General features: G+C 40.6%; 2 protein-coding genes across 5 annotated transcripts in view; one reads left to right on the top strand and one right to left on the bottom strand.

Annotated features, from left to right (window-relative positions):
* LOC125645232 (sodium channel protein type 2 subunit alpha-like) overlaps positions 1 to 11,013 on the top strand; it is a 210,369-nt gene extending 199,356 nt beyond the window's left edge. For both annotated transcript variants that reach the window (XM_075117912.1, XM_075117911.1), the window contains exons 25-27: positions 5,933 to 6,037; positions 6,433 to 6,703; positions 7,179 to 11,013. In XM_075117912.1, coding sequence (XP_074974013.1) covers positions 5,933 to 6,037; positions 6,433 to 6,703; positions 7,179 to 8,362 — 1,560 coding nt within the window. In that variant the 3' untranslated portion in view covers positions 8,363 to 11,013. The remainder of the gene's footprint in view (positions 1 to 5,932; positions 6,038 to 6,432; positions 6,704 to 7,178) is intronic.
* LOC125645230 (uncharacterized) overlaps positions 1 to 16,419 on the bottom strand; it is a 104,844-nt gene that overhangs the window by 37,863 nt on the left and 50,562 nt on the right. For 2 of the 3 annotated variants that reach the window (XM_075117923.1, XM_075117921.1), the window contains exon 2: positions 12,710 to 12,851. The gene's annotated coding sequence lies outside the window, so the exon portion shown is untranslated. The other variant, XM_075117925.1, reaches the window with a different exon arrangement.

Here is a 16,419-nt window from a genome sequence, read left to right as displayed (position 1 = left end):
GTTGGGGGGTGGAGGAGGAGGGAAGGACAAGTCCAGAAACCAAATCAAAATTTTGGATATGCCAGCTTTCTGCTGCATGTGCAATCCTCTGGGGTTGACTGCGTGGGTCCCCGTAGCCTCCCGGCCCCGTGTTCTCGGGCGTCTGAGTGAGGAGGCTATGGGACTTGGGGAGGAGGGAGGACGGTTATACAGAGGCTGCAGCAGCAGTCTGTAGTCTTGCTGCCTTTCCCACATTAGATCCACCGTACAGTTGAGCATGTCAGTTTGCTCCCCCATGAGCTTGACCATAGCATCCTGCCTGCTCTCAGCGCACACATCCCTCCTCTCTTCATATTCATGTAACGCTTTACGCGACTCCGCAATTGTTTGCCTCCACACATTCAACTGTGCCCTATCAGTGTGGGAAGACTGCATGAGCTCGGCAAACATGTCGTCCCAAGTTCGGTTTTTCCACCTTCTAATCTGGACCAGCCTCTGGGACAGAGTCGATAGGGCCTGCATTGAAACATTTGCACCTGGTGCGGGAGGAGAAAAAAGGAGGGTAATATTTTAAAAGATACATTTTAAAGAACAAAGGGGGCACTCTTTCTCAGTGAAACAGGCAATTCGTAGTACACAGCACATGTTCTTTCTGTACAAGGTCTCATTTTGCCTCTTATGCTGAAGTGCCTGCCACTTCGGTGTGAGTAAGCCACCATGTGCGGCCAGGCAACAGAATTCAGCTTGCAGGCAGCCATGGTAAGTCTTAGGGGCACGCGGGGTTCTGCTTCTTCCACATTCATTTCAATGCTTTCAAACTGCTGGGGCCCCTTTCCCATAGTAAGCAATGCCTGGTGAGTTTCCCATATAAAAGGAGGGCCTGTGGGCTCTCTGGGATGATCGCTTCACACAACACCCTCCCCCACACATACACCGACCGCGTGGCTCTAATGAGGCTCTGAGCAGGGATGAGCCCTTTAAACTAAACGCGAACAGCCCAGCGCAGCTGAGTTTCTCCCCTCCCCCCCCACTGCATGGCTCCGATCAAGCTCTCACTCACCAGAAGTGCCTTCTCCAGGGTCATGGTCCGGGAGTGGGGGGAGGAAGTAGGGGGAGGCTATTGGCTCCAACGTTAAGAATAGTTCCTGGCTAGGGGGAAAAACAGATTCCCCACTTGCCGCCTGTGCACTGTCGTCGTCGTCCTCTTCATCCTCCAAAAACTCATCCTCCTCACTCCGTGCTACTCCCCCGTTGCAGGTGTCCACAGACAGTGGTGAGGTAGTGGTGGCATCACCCCCCATAATTGCATGCAGCTCACGGTAGAAGCAGCATGTATGGGGCTGTGACCCAGAGAACCTGTTCACCTCCCTGGCTTTTCGGTACACTTGCCTGAGCTCCCTGATTTTTGTACAACACAGCTGTGTGTCCCTGGAGTAGCCTCTTTCTGTCATGGCCCTGGAGACTTTAGCATACGTATTTGCGTTTCTTTTTTTGGAACGTAGTTCTGCCATAACAGATTCGTCTCCCCAACATGCAATGAGATCCAGTACCTCCCGTTCGGACCATGCTGGAGCTTGTCTGCGAATCCGGGACTGCGTGGTCGCCTGTGATGGTGGACTCTGCATGATCGCCTGTGCTGGTGGTGACCGAACAGGAAATTCAAAAGTTCCCGGGGCTTTTGCTGCCTACCTGGCTTGTGCATTGGAGTTCAGAGTGTTGTCCAGAGCGGTCACAAGGGAGCATTCTGGGATAGCTTCCGGAGGCCAATATCATCGAAATGCGTCCACAGTACCTGTAACCCAGAACTGCGATCTCGATTTTAGCACTACTCCACTTGCTGACGTGGAGTCCAGAAATCTGATTAAAGAGACCTTTAAATCGAAAAAACTGATTTGGTCGTGTGGACGGAATCAGTTTTATTTCGAAGTAAATCAGCTAATTCCGAAACAACCGCATATTGTAGACCAGACCTAAGAGTTCTACTTTTCTAAAGCCAAGAGAAGAGTTAGCTTCTGCTTTTGCAGATTCTTGGCCCAACCGATTAAATTAAGGGAACAGTTTTCCCTCTTAACATTCCTTTGAAGTATTAAACTAATTCTTCCTTGTGTTAACCTTACAAGCTGATTTAATTACTGAGGGCATGTCTATAATAGAAATGCTGCAATGTACTATATACACTATAGCAACAAAAGTGGTTTCTTCCATCACGGTAGTAAATCCAGCTCTCCGAGAGGCGATAGCTTGGTCAACAGAAGAATTCTTCCATCAGCCTAACATTGTCTACACTGAGGATTTAAGTAAGCTTAATTACATTGCACACAGCATGACATTTTTCACAGCCCTAAGCGATGCAGTTTTATCTCCCTAACTGTGTGGTGTAGACCCACTCTTATTGTAGTAATTGGCGAGCCAGATAAATGAATCCATTTATCCTTAGGTTGAAATTCAGTTGTAGCCTTTATTTTTTTTATTGCATTGTGTTATTGTTAATTAGTTTAGATAAACTAGAAGTGAATCAGTGACTTTTGTTTAGCTTTGCATTTGTTTGCTTATTCTTTTAATAAAATCCATAAAAATATATTAGACTATTTTCTCTTTCAAAACTTTAGTGTGGATAAACAACTGAACCAGAGGTAAAGGTAAATCCATTGAGTAGTCCTGAACCCACATTTCAATCATTTGATTAAAACCCTCTTACCATTATACAACAAAGAGGTAAAAAAGAGCAGAGAAAAAAACAGCTAAAACACTTCCCTTTTATTTTGTATCAAATAAAGAGATAATTGTCTTTTATTTTTGAAGAATTTCAATCTACACTGGTATCTGAATATTATCAGTAGCACTTCTTCCAACTACAAACTGTAGCTCAGAAAGTTGCATATGGTTTCCTTTTTTGCTTTAGTATGGAGTTGCCATACCACAGCTGTGGGGAAATGCAGGGAGCCCTTGTAAGAAAAGGAATGAGAGATAGGAAGAGGCCACACAGCACTAGAAAGAGTAAACATGAGAAAGCAAACCTTATAAGGCAACAGTGAAGCCTTTGTCAGCTGCAAAATTACCAACCCAGAGATACCAAATCCTAAAATTGTTGCTCAGTGCTACAAGAGACGAGAGGTTCCTGGTGGAATGCCCCACTGGTAATGGTTTTGTAGGAAGAAGCAAGCCATGGAAATTTGATAAAGAGAGTTTTTAAAATAAAGTCAGAGGATTATGGGAAATCCAAGTGGACTTCTATAGCCTAGGAGTGAATTTGGCACATAGCTGGGATTGAAAAAATCCAGCACTATTCCCTCCTCAGGCCCTACGCTACCAGCACTCCCAGCTACCTTCGAGACACCACTGACTTCCTGAGGAAACTTCAATCCATCGGTGATCTTCCTGATAACACCATCCTGGCCACTATGGATGTAGAAGCCCTCTACACCAACATTCCACACAAAGATGGACTACAAGCCATCAGGAACACTATCCCCGATAATGTCACGGCTAACCTGGTGGCTGAACTTTGTGACTTTGTCCTTACCCATAACTATTTCACATTTGGGGACAATGTATACCTTCAGATCAGCGGCACTGCTATGGGTACCCGCATGGCCCCACAGTATGCCAACATTTTTATGGCTGATTTAGAACAACGCTTCCTCAGCTCTCGTCCCCTAAAGCCCCTACTCTACTTGCGCTATATTGATGACATCTTCATCATCTGGACCCATGGAAAAGAAGCCCTTGAGGAATTCCACCATGATTTCAACAATTTCCATCCCACCACCAACCTCAGCCTGGTCCAGTCCACACAAGAGATCCACTTCCTGGACACTACAGTGCTAATAAACAATGGTCACATAAACACCACCCTATACCAGAAACCTACTGACCACTATTCTTACCTGCATGCCTCCAGCTTTCACCCTGACCACACTACACGATCCATCGTCTACAGCCAAGCTCTGCGATACAACCGCATTTGCTCCAACCCCTCAGACAGAGACAAACACCTACAAGATCTCTGTCAAGCTTTCTTACAACTACAATACCCACCTGCAGAAGTAAAGAAACAGATTGATAGAGCCAGAAGAGTTCCCAGAAGTTACCTACTACAGGACAGGCCTAACAAAGAAAATAACAGAACACCACTAGCTGTCACCTTCAGCCCCCAACTAAAACCCCTCCAATGCATTATTAAGGATCTACAACCTATCCTAAAGGATGACCCAACACTCTCACAAATCTTGGGAGACAGGCCAGTCCTTGCCTACAGACAGCCCCGCAACCTGAAGCAAATACTCACCAACAACCACATACCACACAACAGAACCACTAACCCAGGAACTTATCCTTGCAACAAAGCCCGTTGCCAATTGTGCCCACATATCTATTCAGGGGACACCATCACAGGGCCTAATAACATCAGCCACACTATCAGAGGCTCGTTCACCTGCACATCCACCAATGTGATATATGCCATCATGTGCCAGCAATGCCCCTCTGCCATGTACATTGGTCAAACTGGACAGTCTCTACGTAAAAGAATAAATGGACACAAATCAGATGTCAAGAATTATAACATTCATAAACCAGTCGGAGAACACTTCAATCTCTCTGGTCACGCAATCACAGACATGAAGGTCGCTATCTTAAAACAAAAAAACTTCAAATCCAGACTCCAGCGAGAAACTGCTGAATTGGAATTCATTTGCAAATTGGATACTATTAATTTAGGCTTAAATAGGGACTGGGAGTGGCTAAGTCATTATGCAAGGTAGCCTATTTCCTCTTGTTTTTTCCTACCCCCCCCCCCCCAGATGTTCTGGTTTAACTTGGATTTAAACTTGGAGAGTGGTCAGTTTGGATGAGCTATTACCAGCAGGAGAGTGAGTTTGTATGTGTATGGGGGTGGGGGTGATGTGAGAAAACCTGGATTTGTGCTGGAAATGGCCCACCTTGATTATCATGCACATTGTAGGGAGAATGGTCACTTTGGATGAGCTATTACCAGCAGAATAGTGAGTTTGTGTGTGTGGTTTTTGGGAGGGGGGTGAGGGGGTGAGAAAACCTGGATTTGTGCAGGAAATGGCCCAACTTGATTATCATGCACATTGTGTAAAGAGTTGTCACTTTGGATAGGCTATCACCAGCAGGAGAGTGAATTTGTGGGGGGTGGTGGAGGGTGAGAGAACCTGGATTTGTGCTGGAAATGGCCCAACCTGATGATCACTTTAGATAAGCTATTACCAGCAGGACAGTGGGGTGGGAGGAGGTATTGTTTCATATTCTCTGTGTATATATAAAGTCTGCTGCAGTTTCCACAGTATGCATCCGATGAAGTGAGCTGTAGCTCACGAAAGCTCATGCTCAAATAAATTGGTTAGTCTCTAAGGTGCCACAAGTACTCCTTTTCTTTTTGCTTGTATATAGTAAACTAACATTTATGGAAAATTTGTATTAAATCTACAAATATTCAGAATATGGGTCTTCCTAATCTATTGTAATTGAAGACCTATTAATTATTATTTTTTCTTTTTTTAGCTTCAGAACTCATTTCTTGTTGATGGCGAATTAACTTACAAATATTGAAATCACTAATACAGCTGTATCTCCTGAATATCAGTAATATCTTGTGATGCATTATTTTTCTATATATTTATAGACTTAATTTTTATTGATGCCAAATATCTCTAAATTGTCTGCTCTTTTAATGAGTGCTGCTAGCTAAAAGCTCAGTTTTTCTACCCCTTCTCCCCAACACTAAACAGCCTCATTTTTGTGGATTTTTCTAGCAAGTCTTCATATACTCTTAAAGAATTCAGTTCTATGTAATCTATTTTGATCCCTGAATTTTGTCTTTTGAAAGAATGAATACCTGTATAGTAAATTCTGTGTTTGTATATATTTGAATAACAGTAAAATAATATCTCTAATGACATGGTTGTAACCAGTTATTTCATTTCTTTACCTTGGAGGTCAAGACATCTTCATGACAGAAGAACAGAAGAAATATTACAATGCAATGAAAAAGCTGGGATCCAAGAAACCACAAAAACCTATACCTAGGCCAGCAGTAAGAATGCATGTTGTTTTACATTCATCTGAATTTGGGAGCAAATCACAATTGCAAGCTGTGTCAAAAATTTCTGGATGTTATAGTTGGAAATGGCAATTTATGCATATTTCTGTGTGGTCACAATACAATCTTTGAATTGTTTCAGTTGATAGCTCTCAGTATAAAGTATAAAACCAAGCCATTTCCTGGAGGAAAACTTAGACTGGCAGACTCATTTTCTACACTTTTTCAGATCTTTTGTTTCACTGATTCCCAAAGCCTTCCTTTAAAAAGAAATAAACTGCATTAGGGCTTTTCTTTCTGAAATAGATCTCATCAGTTTCTCTCTCTCTCTCTCTCTCTCTCTCTGAGATATTTAATAATATCTGACTTACTCTTTCACTTTTTTTCAGAACAAATTCCAAGGTTTGGTGTTTGATATTGTAACAAAACAAGCATTTGATATCAGCATCATGATTCTTATCTGCCTTAACATGGTCACAATGATGATAGAAACTGATGACCAGAATGATGAGATGAAACATATTTTATACTGGATTAACATAGTCTTTATTGTCCTTTTCACTGGAGAATGTGTCCTCAAACTAATTTCACTCCGTTATTACTACTTCACCATAGGCTGGAACATTTTTGATTTTGTGGTTGTCATTCTCTCCATAGTAGGTAAGAAATAATTATATTTAAAAGGAATCTAATGAATGGAAGGGCAAACATTTGTAAAAAAAAATTGTTTTAACAATGGAAGTTTCACAAGATCAGATAGACAGTTACTTAGTTTTCACTTCCCTTGATTCTATAGTAAACAGGAAACATACATGAGAGCATTTATAGTAATCTGTACGTTCCCATTCTCAACCTCAGAAACTGCAAATGGGCTTTCTTAGTACTTCAGTGTTAATTTTAATATCCATTTGTTTTTCATAACCCACCATAAAAAGTGCCAAAACAAATATGGTACCTGTGCAATTCCTTTTAATAGATGCTATTATGCAAAATGTAAGAATGCACATTATGACTCTCTCCCTATTCAGAATCTCTACTAAGGATAGATGTGGCCCGTCTTCATTTATGCTCTGTGATATGGAAAATTTAAATTGTTATAAAATAGACAATCCTTTTTTGTTTTGTTTTTTTACAGGTATGTTTCTAGACAAGGTGATTGAAGAGTATTTTGTGTCCCCCACCTTGTTCAGAGTTGTCCGACTCGCCAGAATAGGTCGAATCCTGCGTCTCATTAAGGGAGCTAAAGGGATTCGCACTCTGCTTTTTGCTTTGATGATGTCTCTTCCTGCTTTGTTTAACATTGGTCTCCTGCTTTTCCTGGTCATGTTTATCTATGCTATATTTGGAATGTCCAACTTTGCCTACGTTAAGAGGGAAGCTGGGATTGATGACATGTTCAACTTTGAAACTTTTGGCAACAGCATGATCTGCCTATTTCAAATTACCACGTCTGCTGGTTGGGATGGTTTGCTGTCACCAATTCTTAACAGTGGAGAACCGGACTGTGATCCTAATAAACCTCACCCGGGAAGCTCTGTTAAAGGAGACTGTGGTAACCCTTCAGTCGGGATTTTCTTTTTTGTCAGTTATATTATCATCTCATTTCTAGTTGTAGTAAACATGTATATTGCTGTTATTTTGGAGAACTTCAGTGTTGCTACAGAAGAAAGTGCCGAGCCCTTGAGTGAGGATGACTTTGAGATGTTCTATGAAGTTTGGGAAAAGTATGATCCAGATGCAACCCAGTTTATAGAATACAGTAAACTGTTTGATTTTGCAGCCTCTTTGGATCCTCCTCTTCTTATAGCAAAACCAAACACTCTTCAGCTTATTGCAATGGATCTGCCCATGGTAAGTGGTGACAGAATTCACTGCCTTGACATCTTGTTTGCTTTTACAAAGCGTGTTTTGGGGGAAAGTGATGAGATGGATGCACTTAGAATACAAATGGAAGATCGTTTTATGGCGGCTAATCCTTCTAAAGTCTCCTATGAACCAATTACAACCACATTAAAAAGAAAACAAGAGGAAGTGTCCGCTACTGTTATTCAGCGAGCTTACAGACATTACCTTTTAAGGCAAACGGTGAAAAAAGTTTCATTTATGTATTGCAAAGAAAAGCATGGTCTGCCTATCAAAGAAGATATGACTCTGGATAAGCTAAGTGAAAACTCAGCTGCAGAAAAAACAGATAGGACCCCCTCCACAACCTCTCCACCTTCCTACGATAGTGTAACAAAGCCAAACAAAGACAAATATGAAAAAGACAATTCAGAAAAAGAAGACAAAAATAAGGACACCAGGGAAAGTAAAAAGTAAAAGGAAACAAAGAATTTAATTCATGACAAATTGTTTACAGCTTGAGAAAGTGACATTTATGTCAATAGGGCTCCTGTAGAAGGTCTACACCAAACTGACAACTTTTACATATATATATATATATATAGACACACACACACACACACCCCTACACCTTAAGGTCAGTGCCTATATCAAGACAGACAGTGACCCCTCATCATCAAACTGTGACTCTGTAGGGTAACAGCCTTGCCAAGAGATGATTGTTTCCATTACCTGCTGGTACTGATGAAGAGGAGTCACAACATTGCTACTCAGACTGTAGAGAACATTAAAGCGTGCAAATCTATCATTCTTAAAATGCGTGGTAACAACAAATGGTAACAACAAATACTTCAGTGGTGTAATTATATCCATTCTGTGCATTTCTACAGCCACATTTGTCCTACTTTTAAAATTTCTGTTGGTGCAGTCATTTGTTTTAATTCACAGATTTGTTTTATGTGGTTCCTTTATGTTGGGGAAAGGAGATAAGTGCTCTTTCACAAGTATTCAAGTGTCAGATACTATTTATACGGCATAAGGTGTGCATGGTTCTTAACAAGCCAATTTAAAAGCAGGGTCCCTGCCCCATGACCTTAAGTCTAAATCAGATCAGTGCCATCACAAAAAGATGACAAGACCATTGGGGATATAGACAAGACATCAATAAATACCAGTAGAGGAGTCTGCCCTTGGAAGAGGGTAGTTATTGCCACAGAGAGCTGATTCGTTTATTTCACTTTTTTCTTTTTGGTTATTTAGTTTTTGGTTTTCTTAAAAAAATAATTATTTACCTACCATTTTAAAGTCTATATGTGGTGAGTTGTTATACTCTGATAATGATTCTCTCTCATGTTCAGATTGAAGTGATTTGCATGAAGGCATGCCGTACTTATAGCTCATGCATGGAAAAACATGACATCACAAAGAGCAGCAGAGGTTCTATCTACTTTCAGGTTTCAGGCTGGCTCTTAATTTCGAAGTATTTTAGCTATCATGAAATAAAACATCCAGAAAAATCATAATAAATATAAAGTCAAAAAGAATTCCCAAAAATGGAACAGTCATTTTTCTGGTTTGGTTGGTTGATTTTATTGCCTTTTAATGTAAACTTATTACATTTCAACAGTGCATTCCATATTTTCTTCTAAGGTCTGGAGCTACATTCTGTCTCTACTTCTCTTATTCATGTGAGTAAAAGCCATTTAAGATAAAGGGGGTAACGTGCAGATCAATGGTAACGTTAAGAACCCTTGGGACAAATACTGCCTTGATTTATACCTCATGCCCACAACCCAACCCTATTAGGGTTGTACAGGGGAGACGTGGCAGGGGAGGTGTAAATCAGGGAAGAATTTGGTCCCCATGTGTTTTTGTCAAGTGTTCTGCTATGAAATTATTCTTCCCTAAACAGTGAAATGTCCAAATAGGTGTAGTTATTCTGCTTTATCCTACAGTATTTTTTAAATGTCATCTGTTGTCAGCAAGGTTGACATTGTAATTGTCAATCAAATGGCTTTTCATATTTAAATCGTTGTTTGACACAGTGGTACATATTTGAGCAAGCAAATAATGACCTGACCACAGTATTTATTATATTAAATATCTACCTTAATAAGTCAAGTTTGCAAACTTTCAACAGATAATATGATATATTCTGTACTATTATAAATAATTTGAAGATTGTCACTGATGCATGTTTATCTGTATCTTACACCTTGTTGCTGTATCTTACGCCTTCCAAAGTTCAGAAATCTAATATGGGAAGCCATGTGTCAGTGGAAAAGTGAAACAAATTGTTCAACCAGACGTCATTCCTCATCTCAGTAAGCAACAGTTTGCTGCTATTTAAGAGATTATTTTTCTTTAATTTTAATTTTAAAAAATTAATCAATATCATGCGGTGTATAATTGGACTATACAGGACATGTAAACTGCTTAACTTGTTGAAAATGTGGGGTTAGAAAACAGTTTTATAAAAAACTACGTTATTTTTAAAAATCACTTTATTTTTCAGCATTTTGTACCTATAAGCAGCTACAGTTATCCTCAAGTTGTTGTCAGTCACTTTTTTGTTCATTTCTATTCCTACTTCTTTTTCATTAAGAAATTTAAGATATGAAGAAGTCAATGGGTAGTTGTACGCTTCTGCTTATTATTATACTTGAACATATTTTAATATGAAATAATTTTAAATAAAATGGGGACCAGAGTTCATTTGCCTCCTGAGTAGGTTGGTTTTGGTATGTGGAAAAAGAATGGAGAAATTTGTTGAATTTCTAGCGCTGCTTGCATCTGAAGTTTCAAGGTAGTCTTATTCATAGAATCCTTGATCTTTCCAATTGTCTGTTTATATAGACTGTTGTTCTTGTTGATTCATGATGCACTAGAACTGTTAAAAATATTATATGGGATCCACAATCTTTTTTCACAAGAACAAAGTAGTGAACTTGTATAATGCATCACATCAGGGTGTTTTTCTTTCTTACACAAGGTGGAGTTAAACATAGACTCTTTCTTTTACTAAAAATATTGATGTGTAGTGTATTGGTGAACTGCATGCCGGAAAATGTTTTCCCATAAATACATTACTAACCAGACAAAAGAATAAAGATTACATTTTTATCATATGTACTTGTTCAATCTGTGTTTATTATATAAAATTAATACACGATAATAAACGGGTTGCTATTAAAATTAAAGGGGAATGGCTTTAGTGATGGGGCAAAGGGGTCTTTGACCCTTAGACCACAAGTTACATTATGACTCAAGTCAGTATTGATAGAAACTTGTTACCATCTGATTATTTTTTAAATTATGGGAAAGAATTAGTGATTTCAGTTCAATTTTTAGTAAACAGCATTGCAACACAACAATAAGAGGCACTTGTTCAGGGTGTTGTAGCAGGTGGTCCAAGAATTAAATGGGCATGGTGACTTTAATTACCATTTTATCCTCACAGGTTCCTCTAGATCAGGGGTCCCCAACGCAGTGCCTGTGGGTGCAATAGCACCCACCGGGGCAGTTGTGTGGGCCCGCAGGACACCACGCCGCCAAAATGCCACCGCCGAGCGCAGCCACCTGAGAACCGCCCACCGAAATGCCAGTATTTCGGCAGCGGGGTGTTTGGCACCCGCCACAGTCTGTTGGAAATATGAATGTGCTATTCCCACAAAAGGGTTGGGGACCATTGCTCTAGATTAAGCCTGAGGTACTGGTGCAGTGTGGGGACTTTTGTACTGCTGATGCCCATGCTTGACACATTCTGTGAACTTAGAGGATTCCAGCCTCCAACACTATCTATATATAAATGGTCAGTTTTCAGAATGGAGAGCGGTAAATAGTGGTGTCCCCCAGACGTCTGTACTGGGACCAGTCCTATTCAACATATTCATAAATGAACTGGAAAAATGGGTAAACAGTGAGGTGGGAAAATTTGCTGATGATACAAAACTACTCAAGATAGTTAAGTCCCAGGCAGACTGTGAAGAGCTACAAAAGGATCTCACAAACCTAGGTGACTAGGCAACGAAATGGCAGATGAAATTCAATGTTGATAAATGCAAAGTAATGCACATTGGAAAACATAATCCCAATGATACATAGAAAATGATGGGGTCTAAATTGGCTGTTACCACTCAAGAAAGAGATCTTGGGAGTCATTGTGGCTAGTTCTCTGAAAACATCCGCTCAATGTGCAGTGGCAGTCAAAAAAATGGAATATTGGGAACCATTAAGAAAGGGATAGATAATAAGACAGAAAATATCATATTGCCTCCATATAAATCCATAATATGCCCACATCTTGAATACTGTGTGCAGATATGTTCGCCCTATCTCAAAAAAGATATATTGGACTTGGAAAATGTTCAGAAAAGGGCAACAAAAATTATTAGGGGTATGGAATGGCTGCCATATTAGGAGAGATTAATAAGACTTGGACTTTTCAGCTTGGAAAAGAGAGAACTAAGGGGGGATATCATAGAGGTCTAAAAATCATGACTGGTGTGGAGAAAGTAAATAAGGAAGTGTTATTTACACCTTCTCATAACACAAGAACTAAGGGTCACCAAATGAAATTAATAGGTAGCAGGTTTAAAACAAAAGGCAGTATTTTTTTCACACAACTCACAGTCAACCTGTGAAACTCCTTGCCAGAGGATGTTGTGAAAATGTCTGTAACAGGGTTCAAAAAGGAACTAGATCAGTTCATGGAGACTAGGTCCATCAATTGCTATTAGTCAGGATGGAGAGGGATGGTGTCCCTAGCCTCTGTTTGCCAGAAGCTGGAAATGGGCGACAGTGGATGGATCACTTGGTGATTACCTGTTCTGTTCATTCCCTCTGGGGCACCTGGCATTGCCCATTGTTGGTAGACTGGATACTGGGCTAGATGGACCTTTGGTCTGACGCAGTATGGCCGTTCTCATGTTCTTACATAGCATCTTCCACAAAAACATTAGATTCACTGTTAAGGAAAAACAAAAAAAAATAATTATGAAAATAAAGCATTCAATTGCCATAAAAATAACAAATGTTAAATTATATTTGTTCTTTGCATAATTATTTTAGACATTTACAACTTTCATGGAGCCTAAGGCTGCTCTGAAAACCATCAGTAGTTTTTATTGACAGTGTACTTGGGTACTGTGCAAGACACAGAAGCTCATGGTGTTTAAATACATGGACAGAAACACAATATCCTGAGAGAGGGAAGATTCAATCTTAGGTTTTTTTTTTAATCATCTACTCTTTATCTCTTCTTTAACATAATGGGTTGGAGGTTTATCATTTGTTGACCTTGCAGAGAAATGAGTTTCAAATAATTAGAGCTAAGATTTAAGTTACTTGATTAACATTTTCAAAATGTTTTTTTGTTGTTGTTGCTTGTTGACTCATTAGCTCAAATTAACAAAGACAACAACTGTTCAAATACTCAATACCTAAAAGGACTTTCAGTTTTTTCCCCCACATTTAATTTGCTTTAAAATTCTGTATCATAGTAAGAATAGATACTTATTATTATTATGGCTGCTCTTTAAGGTTTAGGCAACTAAGGAATTAGTACATGAAATAAATGATAAAAATAATAATGGAAAATATTTTATAGATTTCTATATAATTTACAGTTTTCCTAGTTTGTTTTTCCACTTAAGTAATTTCAGATGATGCTGGAATGTGACGACTATATCTCTTGATATGTCAGTGTAGCTTTTTTGTTAGCACTTTTGCCTCTGGACCAGCAATTCATGGGCTTAGGTTCAGCATGTGCTCTCATGTAGTGCTGACACTGCAATGGTAAGAAGCTGCCAGACTCATTTGAGATTGCAAAAATACAACTTTAGGAGGTCTATTAAAATGAGCTAGGGAATTACAAACATAATTTCTGTTTGTATTAATAGGAGTTAGCTACCTTGTGCATCAGTACAAGAATAGACCCCCCACCTTCTAAAATAACAGTACACAAGTACCTGCTGTCCTAGATTAGATATCAGCAAGGCAAAAATAATATAACGTACCGTTAAAAACTGCGTAGCAAAGATGCTGGTTTATTGGTTGTTGTGGGCCTAGAAAATTACTAAATTGAGGTCCCAAAACGCACTCAGAAAGGATTATCTAGCTTTCCAGTATACTAGGAGAACCTGCTGACATAGCTACAGTACAGAAATACCTAATGGCTGGCAAACCTCTGCATTATTAACATAATTTTCAGTGAGGGGATGGTGCAAATGTGTTGATCTATTTCCTTAGACACAGCTAAGTTTTATTGCTGTGATCCAGTGTGTGGTCATCTTTGCTTATTTCATATTTCTGTCTCTCTCCGCTATCAAGTGAGAGCTGTTGCAGCATGAAACACAGACCTATCATACTGCCTGCATAAGAAAACAGATCATACTGCAGTGTAACTCAAGAAAAGTACACTGCGGCACATTCTCCTCTCTCAGGAGAGAGGGGAAATCGCATGCAGGAGTACACATGATCTCTGCTGCAAGAACAATTTTGGATGAAAATAGTGAGACACACTTCAGAAACAATTTATAACAGCCAAAAAGGCAGCTGGGCCAAGCACACGCTACACTTACATTTTCTATTGTCTGTCATACAAACAATTGCCTTTCTACATAATTAATCTATATATCAAAATGTTTTATCTACCTAATTTAGTAAACATATAGATTTAGAATAGTTTGTCTTCTGACTGGCTTCGATTCACTTAAAAAAACCTGTATACTGTTTTCATTGTATTCTTATAAATCTGTCTGGTGGTTAAAAGGACACGTTGTAATGGAAAGAATGTTCTTTTGAGACTGTGAATGAAATATACATTTTCAGTTTTTAAAAGTAGTGAAACATCTGTAATATGCACATCCATAAGTGGCAAAGGAATTCCATGCTTTTTTTCTGTACTATTCTATAAAAATGTCATGCTTATAAGTTCTATGGCAACCCCTGTCACACAGTACTCGTTTGATTTCTGAGAGACAGGAGCTCCTTACCCAAATCAATAGTTGTGGAGTGCTGTGCTGTAGGAGCACCTGCATTACTCTGTACACAGAAGTACACCACAGGTGTAATAAGTCCTACATGTCCATCTATAAACAATGGGCAGTCAATTAAAAGGGAAAATCGTGAGTGTGCTGTATCCTGGGTATGTAAAGTGCTCCCTTCCCACTATGGACACTCTTCATGAATTGTCCTATCACTGCCACTGTTTTTAACTTGTTTGCTGCAGAATGTGCCAAATTCTTTATGAAGGTGGAATTTGCCTGTTATACTGCTGAAATGTACCAGGTATGTTTAGGCAGAATGGATCTGTGGCACTGCAGAATGTGTGAGGCTGGGAATTGGCAGAAGGGGGGTGGATCATATGGAATAGATAAGTGGGGAGGCAATTGCAGGTTGCTGGGAGCACCATTTTAGAGTGGCCTGGATCCAAAATGAAAGCTTTTTGACAGTGGAGTTGGGATTATTGTTTAAACTATTCACAGTACCTTCTTTGTTGTTTGTATTTAAAATCTGGTATGTCCTGAACTACTTTCAGAATTCTGTTTCCTATTTTTTATCAAAACATTATCAAAACTACAAGGAAATATGAAGTGTGATCATTCATAAACTTCTCCTTGTTCAAAGGATAGTGGACAACAACAGTTTTGGGAAGGACAAATACTAAAGTGTTGGAATTTTTTTTCTGCTTGTGGTTTTGACTTTAATCCCCAACGTGATAAGGCCAAATTCAGCAAAGTGCAAAAGGTAAAAACCAGAAACGGTGAAATGTAAGAGTATTACAATAATATAGGCGTTATCAATAAATTGCTGTTAGTAACACCAGAAAACCAAGTTGTTTCTAACCCTATACTTTTTTACTTACGTATGACTGCCTACGATCCTTAATTGCTAAGAACTTCTCCTCCGCAGGGCCGGCTCTAGGATTTTTGCCGCCCCAAGCAAACAAATGTTTGCCCACCCCCGGTTTTTCCCGTGCCCCCTGGCTCCGCCCCAACTCTGCCCCTTCCCCAAATCCCCGGTCCCGCCTCCTCCCCCGTGCGTGCTGCATTCTCCCCTCCCCCCCCCCCCACCATTGCTTCCTACAGCTCCCTCCCCCGCAGCCCTAGCTCACCTCCGCTCCGCCTGCTCCCCTGAACGCGCCGCCGCTCCACTTCTCCCCCCTCCCGCTCAGGCGGGGGAGCGGCGGCGCGTTCAGGGGAGCAGGCGGAGCGGAGGTGGGGGGTAGAGGAACCGCTCCCCGCCCCAGCTCACCTCCGCTCCACCGCCGCCACCTCCCCCGGGCGCGCCACCGCTCAGCTTCTTCCCCCTCCCTGCGAGGCTTGCCCCGCCTGAAACACCTGTTTGGCGCGCGGCAAGCCTGGGAGGAAGGGGGAGAAGCGGTGCAGCGGGGGCGAGCTGGGGCGGCGGGGGCACAGTTCTAGGGGCGGCATGGCCGGCGCCGGAATGCCGCCCCTAGAAATGTGCGGCCCCAAGCACCCGCTTGTTTTGCTGGTGCCTGGAGCCGGCCCTGCTCCTAGTTGCCGAGTCTT

The sequence above is a fragment of the Caretta caretta genome, chromosome 11 (assembly GCF_965140235.1).
Source record: "Caretta caretta isolate rCarCar2 chromosome 11, rCarCar1.hap1, whole genome shotgun sequence".
Classification (NCBI taxonomy): Eukaryota; Metazoa; Chordata; order Testudines; family Cheloniidae; genus Caretta; species Caretta caretta.
Note: the sequence above shows the minus strand (reverse complement) of the source record. Positions and strands in the feature narration are given on the sequence as shown.